The sequence below is a fragment of the Monodon monoceros genome, unplaced genomic scaffold, assembly GCF_005190385.1.
Source record: "Monodon monoceros isolate NGI ecotype Baffin Bay Population unplaced genomic scaffold, NGI_Narwhal_1 Super_Scaffold_1, whole genome shotgun sequence".
Classification (NCBI taxonomy): domain Eukaryota; kingdom Metazoa; phylum Chordata; class Mammalia; order Artiodactyla; family Monodontidae; genus Monodon; species Monodon monoceros.
The window spans coordinates 39267568-39285629 of record NW_021703765.1 but is presented as its reverse complement, the minus strand read 5'-3'; the positions used below and the strand labels follow the sequence as shown (position 1 = coordinate 39285629).

At 33.8% G+C, this 18062-nt stretch overlaps 1 protein-coding gene across 10 annotated transcripts in view; it reads right to left on the bottom strand.

Annotated features, from left to right (window-relative positions):
- The window catches only part of NOL4 (nucleolar protein 4), a 395149-nt gene that overhangs the window by 253548 nt on the left and 123539 nt on the right, over window positions 1-18062 (bottom strand). For all 10 annotated transcript variants that reach the window (XM_029226147.1, XM_029226153.1, XM_029226084.1 and 7 more), the window contains 3 exons: window positions 12148-12259; window positions 11011-11123; window positions 4678-4810 (listed from right to left, as the gene is read on the bottom strand). In XM_029226147.1, coding sequence (XP_029081980.1) covers window positions 4678-4810; window positions 11011-11123; window positions 12148-12208 — 307 coding nt within the window. In that variant the 5' untranslated portion in view covers window positions 12209-12259. The remainder of the gene's footprint in view (window positions 1-4677; window positions 4811-11010; window positions 11124-12147; window positions 12260-18062) is intronic.

The window sequence follows — 18062 nt, the reverse complement described above, 5'->3', positions numbered from 1 at the left end:
AGAAAGAGAGAGATTTTCAAATTCTGGCAAATGAGCTATGCATTTCTAAATGATATTAGAATTATCAAATACATCTTTGAATGAAAAAGTTGCCTTAAATACATTATTTACAAGTCCATCACGGGTAGAAATTCAAGTAAATGTTGATGAATGCTTTAAGAGAATTCTTAACTCTCAAGTCTTTCTCCCTTTTTGTTGTTTCTAGACATTACAACGCTTTGCTTGGCACATGGAACATTGTTAATTTTCAATGTATAAACAAGTCATTGTTTGATACATTAGTGAAATACCAAATATTGCAAAACAAAATTATGTTAAAAAATATATCTACATAACTTCATTGAGTCGAGAGACAAGGCAAATTCAACACATTCTCCTAAGGGATATATATCCTGTAATGTCACAACCAAAACAAAACAAAATGAGGGCCAAAGAGAAATGTATACTTTTTTTTTCTATTGCAGTCCCTTACTTTTTAAAGCTGATTAAGCTGATGTGCAAGGAGTTGAAGGTTTTGACTTCCTTTTGTATTCCTATAATCTTAAAAAAATTGGCAAAAGGGAAAATACAATTTGTTGTGACTTAAAAATACAGAAATCGTTTGCTGGTAATAACCTAATAATATTTTTTGAGTTTCAGAAAGCACACATAGGGGCTTCCCTGGTGGCGCAGTGGTTAAGAATCCACCTGCCAATGCAGGGGACACGGATTCAAGCCCTGGTCCAGGAAGATCCCACATGCCGCGGAGCAGCTAAACTTGTGGGCCACAACTACTGAGCCTGCACTTTAGAGCCCGCGAGCCACAACTACTGAGCCCACGTGCCAGAACTACTGAAGCCCATGTACCTAGAGCCCGTGTTCCGCAACAAGAGAAGCCACCGCAATGAGAAGCCCATGCACCGCAACGAAGAGTAGCCCTCGCTCGCTGCAACTAGAGAAAGCCCGCACACAGCAACGAAGACCCAACACAGCCAAAAATAAATAAAATAAATTTAAAATATATAGATATTTTAAAAAGCACATATATTCCCTTATGAAAAATATCAATAGTATACAGTATGCTATTAACTCAGAAAAGCAATTAAAATGGTTCTTAGAAAAGTATTTCTCTATCAGAAGAAGTTGAATATTTATTTTGCACTGTATCTTTGTTTCTAAATCTGACACTTTTGCCAGACATCTTTTAATAAACAACCTAAGACAACAACAAAAAATAAATCAGCTGTTTTTAGACTGTACAAATTCAGAATAAATAATTGATTAAGAAAAAAGAATACTATTTTGAGCTAATCCATGTTTCCACAAATTTCTAGGATCTGAGATTGGAAGACAGAAGTCTTAAGTGACAGTATTCCTACTTATAATCCATCAAAATGGATGGCAGAACAAGAACACTTACAAACTGATGAACATTCGAGTACAGAGCACCTTTAAGCTTTTTGAACCAGGAGCGCTTTTTGGAATTCCATCGACCCCAGCCACTATAGAGCAGAGCCTCTTTCACAGTAAGCCCCTTATATTCCACCGCAGCTTAAAGGAACTCACGCTTTCATGAGTAACTCAAATGATTATACAATCTTTAAATGATTTTAAACTAAAGGCATTATTTTAAGACTGCAAAAAAGTTTTAAATAGCATAATATATTTTACTCAAAAAATGGGTGAGGTGGTCAAAAGGTAAAAACTTTCAGTTATAAAATAAATAAGTCCTAGGGCTATATTGTACAGCATAGAGTTAATAAGACAGTATTGCATATTGGAAAGTTAGAGAGTAGATCTTAAAAGTTCTCATTACGAGAAAAAACAATTGTAACTATATGTGGTGATGGATGTTAACTAGAATTATTGTGGTGATAATTTCAAATTGTTATGTTGTGTATCTGAAAATAATATGATGTTATATGTAAATTAGATTTCAATTTTTTTAAATGAGGGTAAAATGCTTCCTATGCAAAGATTCAAAGTTTCTGTGCATTTTCTATCTTCATATTTTCATTGAGTTAGGGGAGCATTATAAAGTTAAAATAAGCAAAAGAGGTTGAATATTATACATCAATTGACACATTTTTCTGTTTACCAAATTCCTCATTCTGGTTTGTGTCTTCTTCACCTTTACCTAATTATCTAGCCTGGTGGCAAGATATTTCCATTCTTTTCCTCCCTTTCCCCAATATGCATAAGATAATTATATTTCTGAAATGATCTATATTTTATATTCTTTCTTTCCCTTGGTATTGAATAGATTTCAGATCTTTTATAACCATAGTGAGATGAACACTGAAAAAGTTTTTTTCTTTTTTATAGAAATATGCATCCAATAACACATTGTTATACTTACTTGTGTTATAATTAGTGGGAAGGATTCCTAAAAAATCACAATATGCTATTTCAATTTCTTTACAATAATATCTTAACAGTAATCACTTAGTGTTAATGAAAATAGAACATTTAAATTCAACCTTCAAAAGTCTATATTGTTCATATTTTACAAACATTAAACTGGAGTTTCAGCTGTTAAAATATGAATTTCTCTTACAATTTCTCCAAAGACTTCAGACACATCTAATCCAAGGCTGCAGAGAAAGGAATTTAACTGCCAAGTCAAAATAAAATAATGCTCTAGACTACACTGTCCAATAAAGTAGCCACCCCGCCACACGTGGCTATTGAAATAGAAATCAACATTAATTAAAATTAAGTCAAATAAAATCAAAATTAGTCTCTCCATGTACTAGTCAGATGTGAAGTACTCAATAGCCATAGTGACTATCGGTACTGGACAGTGCAAATACAGAACATTTCCACAATCTCAGAAAGTTGATTGAGCAGTGTTTCCTAGACTTTCCTTCTCAAGGAGAAGTGTGAAGAGAAGTCATTGAACATGTAAGGGAAGGCTTAGGCTTAGGTTGGAAAAGGAACAACTAGGTAAGTCCTTAACCTTGAGGCATACATCAATGTATGATGAGAAAGTGCTTTCTCCTAAGAGGAAGCAATATTTGACATTATTCCACTGCATTTCATTGATATAGATTTATATCACATCAGCTGTCCCCTAGCCAAAGATCCACCATAGACAAATCAATCAAGAAAACAAAGAATTTCTGTCGTAAGAGATATCCTCTTATTATTTATGGTCCTCAAAATTAAGGAATAAAAAAGATGATGGTATAAACAGGCAAAATACATGGATAAATATTAATAGAGTGTGATATATATATAGTTATTAGTTATATACAGTTATATAGTTATTATTTTTATATAGTTACATAGTTACAGTGTTTTATATATATATATATATATATATATATATATACACACACACACACACATAGAGAGAGAGAGAGGGAGGGAGTTATTCCATCATCCTGGTGCTACACATTTTCCATTAAAACTTAAAATCTGAAGATCTACTAATATTTTAGAAGAAAAAAAGTAATTTATACCCACACCAGAAGAACTACATTCTTAAAAATTTCCCAAATGTCGTTTCTATTGCAATAGCTATTTTATTATGTAGTGAATAATATATGATTTTAAAATCGCTGATGATCAATGTACTGCTTCTTCCTCGTAACTCATGCCAACAAGGACACCAACATCTTTTAGACGCATCTGAAGTGGGAACAAAAGCCCCCTTGCCTTTTTAAAGACTTTTTGTATGCTTAAAATTAGGGATTTCTAATATGACAACATAAGAACACAAACAGCAGCTAGAAATTCAGCAATCTTTTGTAACCAGTTTTTAACAGCAAGTGTCAGAGAAAGCAAGGAAAGATCTTTTTTTGTTCGCAACAGATGTAGGCACAAAAATACACAGCCAGAAAGCTCATTTAAACTTGCTAATTACAGGAATAATAAACTAATTTTGAATAAAACTGGACAATTTCCTTCTATTTGTAACCCTGAATTTTCATCCACAATTACCCAAGTAAGGTACATTTACTTGCATACATAATTTTATATTTACATACATAATTTTATATTTATAAAGACAAAAATCTACAAGGATAGTTTTAAAAGACCTCTCGATATATTAGACCTAAAGTGTTAACTGCTAAGTCTACTTTCTCTACACGTCCAGTTTTCTCTACTTTAACTGTTCTATCAAGAAGAGTGGGATGACTCAGGAATCTTCAATGGACCCAGGAATAAAAGATCACCATCTGTCCTTCCTTTACAGCTGAATAAAATAGCTCAAAATCGCAGCAAAAATCTTCTTACCCAGCAAAATCCCTATGGTAAAACTGTCCTTTTATAGCAATTGTTTTTGGCAAAAACTTTGTCTTTTAGTAAAATTAAAACATCCAAATTAATCTTTTGACCATTTTTAAACTCTTAATTCAGTCAGGAGAATAATGGCGCAAGAAACCAAAGGCAGAAGACATCACAGAAACCCAAACTACATTGATAGAACTCATTTTAAGTTCAGACAGCAAAACATGGGCAAGCCTGGATTTTATAACCAGTATTTGCAGTTTTAAACCAAGTATTGATACTTGAATCTAAAGATAATGAAGCGGATAACATAACCTGAGTGCACAGAAAAAAAGTCTCCATGGAAACAGATAAAAAATTAACACAAGAATAAGAAGAAGTTGTTTTAACAAATTCTGATTCAGGTTTTTGTTAATGTTTTGTTTTGTTTATTTGTTTGTTTGCTCAATTTGAAAGCCTTACCATCCTGCTGGCCGTGAAGAGCCTGGGGACTTTGCATCCTTTCCTCAAGATTGGAGCTAAGGTCAGAGTTCACAGCTGACATCCGTGTTGAATCACTCATATCAAATTCGTCACTTTCTATTGAACTTTCATCCTGAAAATTGTTTTAAAATATCATCAAGTATCATAAAATATAATACATTCAGATAATGACCATTTTATCTATAGGGTCAATTAAAGTTTAGCCAGTTAGTAAGCTTTTACAGAACTCAGTAAAATGTTACACATGAATAGATTCTTGAAATAACAAATAAGAAATTTGAAAACATGTGAAGATTCAATGTTCTATGTAAAAGATGTAAAACATAAAAATAATGTATTTAGGAAGGACGTAGTTGAGGAATTATCTGAATAGTGAAAGAATGGATTTTTTTTAATTAGTAAAAAACTTCCTAAAAGAGTCAATCACAAAACATAGCATAAAAAGAAATACATGTTTTAATTTTTTAAATAAATGACAATAAAATATTATAAGCAAAAATCTGACACTGCAATAAAAAATCTTAACTAAAAATTTTTCGCTGGTAAAGAAAATGGAATCTAAAAACAGACAAACTTACATGACTAGATTCAAAGTCCACATTTGCTGGAAAACAAGTTAATCTTAGCACAACCTTTCTTTCTTTACAAGGGAATATAAATGGCATTGCAACCACAAAAAGTTCAAGGTAAAAGTGTGCAAGATCCATTTACCAAAAGCCAGATCAGCAAATGGCTAAATTACCAAAAGGCAAGTTTGCCAAATGGTCAATTCATCAAAATCTGTCAAATATTAACTTAAACCAAATCTATGCTATGTTGCTATAGTCATTTCCGTGAAGCAAACTCCTTTTTTGCTTTGGAGAACTGATTTTTGGACAAATGCTGTGCTTATGTAGGCAGGAAGGCCTTAGAAACCTGTGTAAAATATCATAAATGTTTAATTGAAACCACCAGGTTTAACTTCAATTTGTAAACATTTGATCTGAAAGTCTAACATTAATGTAATGATTACCAGTAGCAGTAGCAAATTTATATTTGCTGACATACTTCATCTTCATCACAGCCTGTGAGTTAGGTGCCAGCATTTACCCAATTTTACAGATTGAGAAATTGAGGCACAGAGCTGTTAAGTAATTTATTATACTATTATATACCAGAACTGGGATTCATTATGATGTCTCCCAAACTTAAGAAAAGAGCTTCTTTGAATAGGAAGAGTTCCCCTGGCTTCATAAATGACATCTTGGCATCAGCAAAGAAGTTGCTATGGTTAAGGTACAGGAGCATTCTAGCAGACTTACAACGGGCATTCTGATCCCTAGGTCAGGCCCAGGTGATTTGGGTGTTCTTCCCACCCATATTGTCTGATTTGTGTCTGGGTCTGATTGTGTCTGGGTCTACTGAGTAGCACTAGCTCTTCATTAATTCAGTGAGGAAATGCCACCCTGGGAGGCCTCTGGGCAATCAGCCACACAGACTTCTCCCAGCCACGTGCCCTCTCGGTACATTATGTTATCTCCAATTCTAAATTCTAAGAAAATCCAAAGCATCTGAAATATTAAATATATATGTTCAAAAGAGAAGAAAAATAACAGAATTCAGTGTACACATCCATGTTATCAATGTGTACCATATACATATATGTACATATATACACACACATAGCTAGATGATATAGATATCCATTATATACACTCTATATAGTGTCTGTAATATCACAGTGCTTTAGAGCACATTCTCTGGAACCAGACTGCCTGGATTCAGATTTATACTCTGCCACCTATTAGATGTGTCTCCTTAAGCAAATTACCTAACATTTCTGTGCCTCAGTTTCCTCACCTATAAAATGGGAGAAATAATAGTATCAATCTCATAGGGCTATATAATGATTGAGGGGCTATAATATATCTAAAGTAGTTAAAACAACGTCAGATCCATAATAAGCATAAAACTGTTTGATACTGTTATATAGAATATGTAACAAATTCTACAGTATATAAGATTCATATTTATTATATGAACACATACAAAAATAAATGTAATGGTAAAGATGATCAATATGTGTTTATAAAGTAGCTGTGGATACTATATGAACATAGTCTTTATAAAAGCATTTATTATATACCCTACAAAGAGCTAACTAGATGTAATCTAGTAAAATACTGTTTCCATGGTATGTGTATGTGTGTGTACGTACACACACAACCATCTGAGATATATGAGATATATGTATATATATATGTGTGTCTATGTGTAAAAGCTTTGTGTGTGAGGCTATGTGTGTGTATGTTTAAGAAGATCTAGACACAAAGATTGAGGCTGCAGTCTCTGTTCTATAGAATGGTTAATACAAACTGCACACTATGGCTAATCAATGTAGCTAGTGTGACTAAAGAACTGACAATTTAATTTTAGTTAATTTGAATTAATTTTTATTAAATTTAAATATCCCTGTATGTCTAGTGGCTACCATGTTGGACAGTGCAGATTCAACATTCCTCACTGTTGGATATTTCCAACCATCACTATTAGCAATACAATAAACATCCTAACACTTAAATTGTTCTGTGCAACAAATTCCTTAGTATAAATTTTTAGTCAAAGCATATAAATAACTTTTTAAAGTTTTAAAATAATTATTGCCAAACTCTCCCCCAGAAAGTTTGTTATGGTTTAAACTCTCATCAACAGTTTGTAAGAAGGCCAATTGACCTTACTTTGGATACAGTATTTTGTAATTTTAAAGGGATTCCCATTCCTGGCCTTCTTTATCTCTCTGAATAGCATTTAGTATTGTCCTATGTAAATACTTTCATTATTTACTTCCTTTGTTGTCTGTTCTCCCACCACCACTAGAAGATAAGCTTAATAAAGGCAAGAATTTTGTCAATTTATTCACTGTTTATCTCCATTACCTATAAGAGTGACAGTTACAGAGAAGATACTCAATAAATATTGATTGAAGTAACTGAATAAACATTTATTAAAATTTAACTAATCACAAAGGAATATCTTACTTGATTTCCATTTTAACATGACTTATGTTACTTAACCACCTTCCTTTCTTTCAATAATCACAATTTCAAATATTTCATAAATAATCTAACTCATCATTTATATGAATAGTTTTAAGACAGTGTACACCCAAGTTAGCATTTTTGAAATGTAAAGATAAGAGTTACTTTCCTAACCCAGTCATAATTTAAAAGGATCTGTCTCTCTTATGTGAAACACTTAGGACTTTTTAGAAGCCAGAAGGATTTAGCATATGTGGACCCTACTGCTGGCACAAAGTTAATCTTACATTTTGGCCTAGAAATAAACAGATCAATATCTAAATGAGTTTCCTACAAATAATTTGACAGCTCTAACTAGTTTATGAGTTTTTAAAAAAGATTTTCAATTATGTGATGACTCATGGGAATAATATTTTTATTCTCAGGGATGGATAAACAGTAATATTTTCTTAATTGTCTTTCCTGTCTTTGAATGATTTTATTACTAGTTATTCAATCATTTATATACAGCTATCTAATAATATGGAATCTGATACTGCCACTGCACTAATACAGATATTCTTACAGAGTGTACTTTTCATAAAATCTTGAGATAAAACAATTTTATAAACATAGTTTTGAGATTAAACCTGCTCACATAAAGAGGAAAATCAAAAATTTGATTTGCGGGCTTCTCTGGTGGCGCAGTGGTTGAGAGTCCGCCTGCCAACGCAGGGGACACGGGTTTGTGCCCTGGTCCAGGAAGATCCCATATGCCGCAGAGCAGCTGGGCCCGTGAGCCATGGCCACTGAGCCTGCGCGTCCAGAGCCTGTGCTCCGCAGCGGGAGAGGCCTCAGCGGTGGGATGCCCGCGTACCGCAAAAAAAAAAAAAAAAAAATTGATTTGTGTTTTATGAACAAAGTTAACAAAGTAATTGTAAAAGAATTTAATCTTTGATAAAGGAGGCAGGAATGTACAGTGGAGAAAGGACAGCCTCTTCAATAAGTGGTGCTGGGAAAACTGGACAGGTACATGTAGAAGTAGGAGATTAGCTCACTCCCTAACACCATACACAAAAATAAGCTCAAAATGGATTAAAGACCTAAATATAAGGCCAGAAACTATAAAACTCTTAGAGGAAAACATAGGCAGAACACTCTATGACATAAATCACAGCAAGATCCTTTTTGACCCATCTCCTAGAGAAATGGAAATAAAAACAAAACTAAACAAATGGGACCTAATGAAACTTCAAAGCTTTTGCACAGCAAAGGAAACCATAAACAAGACCAAAAGACAACCCTCAGAATGGGAGAAAATATTTGCAAATGAAGCTACTGACAAAGGATTAATCTCCAAAATTTATAAGCAGATCATGCAGCTCAATAACAAAAAAACAAACAACCCAATCCAAAAATGGGCAGAAGACCTAAATAGACATTTCTCCAAAGAAGATATGCAGACTGCCAACAAACACATGAAAGAATGCTCAACACCATTAATCATTAGAGAAATGCAAATCAAAACTACAATGAGATATCATCTCACACCAGTCAGAATGGCCATCATCAAAAAATCTAGAAACAATAAATGCTGGAGAGGGTGTGGAGAAAAGGGAACCCTCTTGCACTGTTGGTGGGAATGTAAATTGATACAGCCACTATGGAGAACAGGATGGAGGTTCCTTAAAAAACTAAAAATAGAACTACGATATGACCCAGCAATCCCACTACTGGGCATATACCCTGAGAAAACCATAATTCAAAAAGAGTCATGTACCAAAATGTTCATTGCAGCTCTATTTACAATAGCCTGGAGATGGAAACAACGTAAGTGTCCGTCATCGGATGAATGGATAAAGAAGATGTGGCACATATATACAATGGAATATTACTCAGCCATAAAAAGAAATGACATTGAGCTATTTGTAATGAGGTGGATAGACCTAGAGTCTGTCATACAGAGTGAAGTAAGTCAGAAAGAGAAAGACAAATACCATAAGCTAACATATATATGGAATTTAAGAAAAAAAATGTCATGAAGAACCTAGGGGTAAGACAGGAATAAAGACACAGACCTACTAGAGAATGGACTTGAGTATATGGGGAGGGGGAAGGGTAAGCTATGACAAAGTGAGAGAGTGGCATGGACATATATACACTACCAAACATAAGGTAGATAGCTAGTGGGAAGCAGCCGCGTAGCACAGGGAGATCAGCTCGGTGCTTTGTGATCGCCTGGAGGGGTGAGATAGGGAGGGTGTGAGGGAGGGAGACGCCAGAGGGAAGAGATATGGGAACATATGTATATGTATAACTGATTCACTTTGTTATAAAGCAGAAACTAACACACCATTGTAAAGCAATTATACTCCAATAAAGATGTAAAAAAAAAAAGAATTTAAATATATCTCACCAAATAATGCTGTATTTAAAAATAAATACTTAACCGCATTTCCTGTTCTATAGAAATTTCAGAAAGGGGAGAATGTATTAGCCTGAGAAACTATCCCTAATATAGTTACTCTGAACGTGTATATTAATTAATGGCTACTAACTCGTTAACAAGGATTTACTAAGCCCATATTGTTATAAGTGTTTTGGGGAATATACACAGGGTATATATATATAACTTAGTCCCTGCCTTTGAGATACTTCAACCAAACTGGTGAGTTAATTAATATTTTAGAGAAGAATATTTAACAAATATGCATTTAGTATCTAGTATACGCCAACAAGCACATTGCCAGACTCTTACTATACAAATTAAATAATTTGAAACATCAAAAAAATCTCTAGTTAAGAAGAATCACCACAAGTTGTAGAAAATGCAGAGAAGTAGACAAACAAATACTTAGGATAATCATTAACTGAAAAACAACTTTAAAATATACACAAGATTTGGATGGTGGGGAAATGGTTATATTTGAAATACCTATGAAATTGAACTTTCTGATTTCCAGGTAAAAGAGCCTTAGTACTAAAACTTCCCTAGATACAGACTTATTTGGAATACTTTCCCCTGAACTTTCTAGCACTTTACCTAGGTTTAGCTCGATGGTGGGCTACTAAGGAAAATGACTCTTTCTGGGGAATGAGCAAATTCCCACACAGCACTAAGGCAGAAGTGGTAAGATAGGGTATCTCTGTTGAGCACTAGAAATTTCTGCATATTTCTCTATCTGTGCAGTCCTAGTGACACTCTTTTCGTTAAAAATAAATAAATTACCGTCTTCAAAATGCCGTCATGCTTAACAGTCATGGTTATCAAACCTCATTCTGACTCGTGATATAAGTGTAGATGTTTCCATTTTACCTCGTCTTGCTGTGAGTTTAGCAGCTGCAGTTTCATGTGCTTCATGTAGGCCATGGTAATTGGCATGTTGTAGTCAATCATGCTGGTCACCAAAGTGGGAGGTTTTCCATTATCTGTAATAAAACATTTTTAATGGGTAATGAAAGTGATACTGCATTCTACCTGTAATTTCAGAATGATCCAATTTGTTCAAATTGAAATAAGATTCTAGATACCAAGTGTTTAGGAGATTGGTAGCATTAGAGATGGATCGTAGAAAAAATAAATAACTGGTAAGATTCAACCAAGGTGTTTGGGGACAAATTAGCGCTATGGATAAATCTGGTATTTCTAACTACAAGGGGAGATTTTTGATATCCTGGATAACAATGAGTGACACTAATAGAGTGATTAAACAAAATTATTGGTATTTTTGTATGTTTCTCCTTTGCTGCACACTTACTTTTTTTTTCTTTGGTCGTGCCGTGTGGCATGAGGGATCTTAGTTCCCTGACCAGGGATCAAACCCGTGCCCCCTGCAGTGAGTCTTAACCACTGGATTGTCAGGGAAGTCCCCAGATTTGCTTTCTACACGGACTACTTGACCGCAAGAGGAAATTTACTTTTTATTTTTTGCTGTTCCACCCATTCTCCAACACAAGGGAATAGGCTAGCCTAAATGTATCTTTGAGATTAATCTCTGAGAGAAACTCATACATTAGGAAAATAATCCAAATAATTTTTAATGAAAGCCAAAGCCAAATTATAACTTTTCTGTAAAAGTTTTCAGTGAAGGAACTCCATACTATTCATTACTTTTAGAAATAAGAAATTGGTAGATTTAAAAGAACACAGACGGAACATCAATTTCCTTGCTGAAAATATCTAAAATACCATGAAATACACACAATAAATGAAAACTAAACATTATTATAGGAAAAAAGTTATTTGCTACAGTCAAAACTGCTTTTCTTCTGAGAAAGGACACTGAGTTGCTTTGTAGTGAATCTTCAACATTCACTGTCTCCTGCTTGAATACATGAGACGATCTGACTTGTTAAACTGTTTCTGTCTACCACATTCTTATAAAAATGTGGGATATAAATTGCCATTATGAATAAAATTACTTGAAATCTCACTATTTGACACTGCGGCTACCTTTATGATCTGTTCCATCTGGGTTTAAATGCATTCTTTTCTGGCACTCTGAGCAGCTCATTAGAAACCGCGTCACCGCTTCTCTTGGTAGGAAGGCATAGCTCTCTGAAATCTGAAATGATTCACAAAATAGAGGTGTTATTATATAAGCTGACTGGGCATGATTCAACAGAAGTGATCATTGTATTTCCAAATAAGACGCATTATTCCATAATGGCAGGAAGCACAATGAAAGCATGCACTGCATACCATGCATCATTTCAAGAAATATCTATCCAACTTGATTGCATGTCTCTTAATAATCGCTAATAATGCAATGTGGAGGAAAAAAATCAACCACATCTGGATGGAGATCTGTTTATATTTCTGCATTTCTTTTAGGAAAAATAATCCCAGTGTACAGATACTCTAGTGAATTTTCCTTATTAAAATTTGCCCACAATTGTTTTGGCAATTAAACTTATTGCTAGCACCATTAAAATTTTATCCAATTTTACATATATTTTTAAAAATTTAGCCCCAAGGTGAAACAGTAAACTTTGGATTTTGCAGTAATAAGCATTTCTTCATTATTGCTTTTCAAAGTACTTTAAGGAAAGATAAAAAATAATCTGAACAGAACTCATGTATCTATTTACTGCAGTGAATCATCCCTTCCACAGAAAATGACACACTTGGAATGCATTCTGGCCACCTATTTCAGTTGCTATTTTATGTCAGTTTTTCATAATTTATGTCCACAATAGTTCACATTGATTGTCAGAGCCAGCTTTTCCAGTGCCCTATACAGAGCTTCTCTTTTCAGAACCATGATCCAGAATCAAGTTAGAAATCAATACTCTTGTCAGTGATTCTTTAAATATTACCTTTTCAAAAACCAAGGTATTTCTCTCAAGAAAGCAAAGATTTCTAAAGTGAAACTGACAGATTGTTAAACATCTCTAAACAAAAGCTGACAGTGCCGCTAAGAAGTCTGATGCAGGGCATTAGTTTTCCATCATACTGTCACTGACACTGGTCCATGAAATATGAGGTAAGCAAAAGGAATAAATGAGTTGTAAATTAGACATAATTGCCATAGACGATTCCTCAGGTGCATGCAGAGCTGTTATGAACGTTGATGTATTTTAAGCTTGTAGAAGGAAGGAAAATATGCACCTTGCATATAATTGAGTGCAAATCTGCGCCAATTCCATTAATGGTGATGGGGTTAACTTTTGCTGGAGCACAGCATCGAGGAAATCTCACATATTAAAATCCAAAATTGTAAAGCATATTTTTCCCTGACTTTCATGTGAAAATCAGTTCACATCACTTAGCCTATCTCTTTGACTCTTAGGGAAAAGAAGCCGTAAGAATGTCAAAGAGAAGGAACAAGTCTACAATTAAAAATCTGCCATGGATGATTCATACACAGGTAATCCACAGTCTACTCTACTGGGATTGGAATATGAAACTGATTTTTAATATAACTATCATTTGTAAATTAAGGTGTTGTCCAGTTTAAAAAAAAAACAAACTTCCTTGTACTATACAAGGAATTGCGGGAGAAAAGAAGCAGAGCAATTTGAAAGTATTTCATCAAAATATTTTATATAAGCTATTGAATAAAGAAATACATAAATGCAATATAAATGTTCATTCATTCTCGCTCACTCTCTTTGTCTCTTCACACACGCACACACACACACACAAATTTGATTCCTATTCATCTATTTTTACAGAGGGAACTAACACTTTAATCTGATTTATTTATCTGGTTAGAGATCATTTTTTCTGACTCTCTGAAAACCTTTTTTACAATTATTCAGAAGTTAAGTCTCTGATTCATGCCCAGTCTGATACTTCATATTTTAACTCACATGGAATTATAATCCATGGGAACTAATAGAGCTGACCAGTAAATTCATTAACAAACAGGATTTGAGAAGAATGCTCCATTGATTTTCATAGAGGATTTCTATTAAGGCTTATCTCTCCTTATATAAAAGAGAAACCTTCAATTGAAAAAACAATAGCCAACTGGTGGAGTTAAAGAGATGCTGCATTTGCTTCGATGGTCCTGATGCTCTCCACAATCTGCCCTTTTCTCAGTGCTAATAAAGCACTTATGTAGAAATCCCTTCTAGAGAGCTTTATCACTGACCTGACTCAATTGTATTATTTGTCCTAGCACTACTTAGCTCCAAATCAATTTTTTCTTGGAATCATTAATCATATTATATTTCCTTTACACTTTTACTCTGAAAAACAGGTACTTGTATTGACCACAAATATGTTATATAAGTGGATAAATATGCTATGTGTACATGTGTGAATGAAATATATACAGTCCCACCTTGTATCTTAGAAAAGATTTTTTAGTAAGTATTATATCACATTGTTCTCTGTGGTGTTATCCTGGGCACTATATGTTATATAAGTGGATAAAATCCCTTATTTGGGGGTACTTTCTTGGTGTTCAGAACCCACTATAGGGAGACCTGCTGAGACACCCCACTCTCATCAGATCTTTTCTACCCCACCTCATGTTCACTGGGGCCCAAGGATCTCAGAGTATTCTTAGGCACAGGGAGAAGAGACCCTCAGAAAGTCTCACACTCATTTCTGAAACAATATTTCTCCTGCCATGGAGGTGAAGAGGGAAAATGATTCCTTTTTCTTTATCTAGGCTCTTTCCTCTCCAGCCTCTTTGAAATTAAGGGTCCTGGGCAACCTTCACTGCTGAAGTTCTCAGAACATTTTTAAACAATGAGATGTCCTTTAAAAGTTCTAAAATTATGGTGCATTTGAATAATTGCATTTCACAATTAAAGCCCATAATGAAATACTGTGGTGGTCCTGTCAATATCCTTCCATGACCCCATTCAGAGATTAAACAGAAAGCCTACATGAAGACTCTTGAACTTGAGGCCTGAGCTAAATGCTCCTATGGCTCTTGCTCTAATGAAAGGGTCTGTTTCTGTGAGTGTTTGAAATGCTAAATCAACTTTAAATAGATGTTCATAAACGGTGATAAAATCAGGGACGTGTTCTTCTAGGCTGTCTATTCATCAAAGTCCTAACATTCTTCATACAACATGTAAAAGCAGGTGCAAATAAAATATAGAAGGGACAGAAATTGCAAAACATTTTGATTCAGATACTTGAAACACCGTTCTACTAACACTATAATTAATGATATAAAATGCTGTAGTCATTCATAAATGTCTATTTCCTTGACCCACTTTTCAAATCTAAACACTTCTTTGTTTCTAAGACAGAAATCAGCCTTTGAATATACAGTACAGAACATTTCTAGAACACTAGTGAGGATAATATTCACTTGAAAAATGCATTCTTAGAAACATCTTTATATTTGGGAAAGATAGAGAGTATTTCCTTAGAACTGGTTTATCAACACAGAAATGCTGCATGTTGTGAGTAATACGAAACAAAACATCACATGAATGGATATTAGTCTCGCTCCTTCTGAATTGCACACTAAAACAAACAAACAAAAAACAACTGCCATGGGACAAGCCACATATATTGCCTGTAACAGAAATAAACATCCAAAGGAAAGACTAGAACATAGCCATATTGAATCTTATAAACCAATAATCTCACATTATTTATCATGTAAATAATTGTGAGGCATCCCTTTCCTAGAAATGTTATTTTCTAGGAATCCAGACTTGTTTTCTTAGATTTATATAATAGTTTTCATTGGGGCTTGCATCCATTATTTTAGACAGCGGCTAAAATAGATTTTACAGTAATTTTTTGACAATGGGATCCACTGGTATAAAGAGGTTAAATGAATTGCCATTGTTACACAATAGAGGGCAAAGCAAAGAGCTGGAAATTGAACCTGGAACTCTCAAATCCTGGTCTGTTTCTATACATTGAAGGGACCATGGTGGGTTCATCCAACAGACAGATTAGACAAATGCGTAGGATCCAAGGAAAGCAGGAACATCAAAATAGATTTTTTAAAACTTTGGTATTTCAAAAAAAAAAAACCCAAAGTATCAAAGTGTTACCAAAGTCAGGACTTGGGAACTTCTTCTTTTTCTGCTATCACTATTATTTTTTATTATAATAAGTATTATAGTTACAAAGCTCTATATGATACACATATTAAGTTTTAAAATTAATTTATTTTTTCTATTCTTTTCCAAATTCTTTTCCCATTTAGGTTATTTCAGAATATTGAGCAGAGTTCCCTGTGTTATACAGTAGGTCCTTGTTGGTTATCTATTTTAAATATTCCTTAAACTTGAGATGTGGCTGAAGATTTGTTGTTGTTGCTATTTTTTAACTTTGAATTAGCTATGGTTGAGGGGTGGAAATGCTGTAGCACAACACAATTTTTTCATTGCTTATCATTTCTAAAGACCTTAATTCAACTGTGTATTAGACAACATTGATACTGTTTTCAATGAAAATATTACATTCTAAGTCTGTTAAGACTGGAATTCATCAGTAATGCAGAAATAATAAATTGCATTATCATCCTAAATTAGAAGTAGAAATCACCTCTCCAATTAAATAATATGGTAACACTTCTACATAAAAATAATTGAACTGCAATTGAAATGCAATTTTGATGGACTAAGCCAAATCAGCATCTAGAGCAAAGATAGTATGATGTTAGTGATCTAATGATAAACCTATGCACCTGAAGAGGGTATCATGATTAAATCCCATAAGGAGCACTGCTATTGATCTTGCACTTGTAGGTTAAAATTTAAAAAATTAAAAACTAATGGGAATATATTTCTGAAAAGTTTACTGACAAATATTATAGTTGAAAGGAGGATGAGCGTTTTTACCTTGCCATGTCCCTGTCTTCTGAAGGAAGAAGAAACAGTACCTTTTTAAACACTACACTTATAAAACCAAATTCTGGCAGTTCTCAAGTGCCACTCACCTTCCCCTCAACAGCTTGGTTAAGGTAAAACTGTAACTTATTCAAAAGAACTGATATTTAAAAAATCAATCGCAGTCAAGTTAGTTTGCAAATCTCACCTTATAAATTTGATAATATATATAATTCCTAAAGTTTTCTTACATTTACTTTTGAATAGCACAGTTTTATCTCCAGAAATGTCTCCTTTCTTACTTGGATCTGAACATATGAAGCAATATAAAATTAGAAAAAAGTTTAAATTTTAATTAACCAAACTAATTTAATAACAAATTGTTCCTTTGCTGTACATTGCCAGACTGTACGTCACAATTACATGATGCAAGTGTATCTTACTAACTTGAGCCATTAGGTTTTATAAATTATGAGCAAAATTGATAACAGACAAAAATTTTGAAACAGGACTGTTTGTCCTGTCCCACTTCCTCAGTCCCAAGCATTCTTCCCCTCTAATTTTAACAGTGTTTAATTTCTGAACATTTTCAATAGGAAGCCCCTCAAAATTGACTCAGCTTTTCCATAAACCTGCAATTCTCTGGCTCCTGAAATGGTAGAAAATTGACAATTCTCTAAATTAGGATTCTCATTAACTGTATGACAACTATTACTTGCTTTGGCTGTTTTACACAAAAGGAAATGCTTCCTAAAAGAGTATACGTGTGTTTGTTTCCCATTGATTGAGTGCTTAATAATAATTATGCCAAGTAAGAATTTTATATGGATTTTATCATTTAATCCTCACATCAGTCCCAGAATAGATTACTATCATCACCATCATAATCTCTGTTTAACAGATGAGGAAACTAAGCTTCAGAGAGGTTGTATAATTTGTCAAACAAGGAGAAGAGACAGGACTCATGTGATAATCTGGTTTCAGAACCTATCTTTTATTCACTTTTAATCACCATATTTTATAGCCTCTCCTGGTCATCAGTATTAAAAAGGAAAGAGACTGTCTCATCCATAAAAAGTGGGAATATTAACCTTACAGCATAGGTTAATT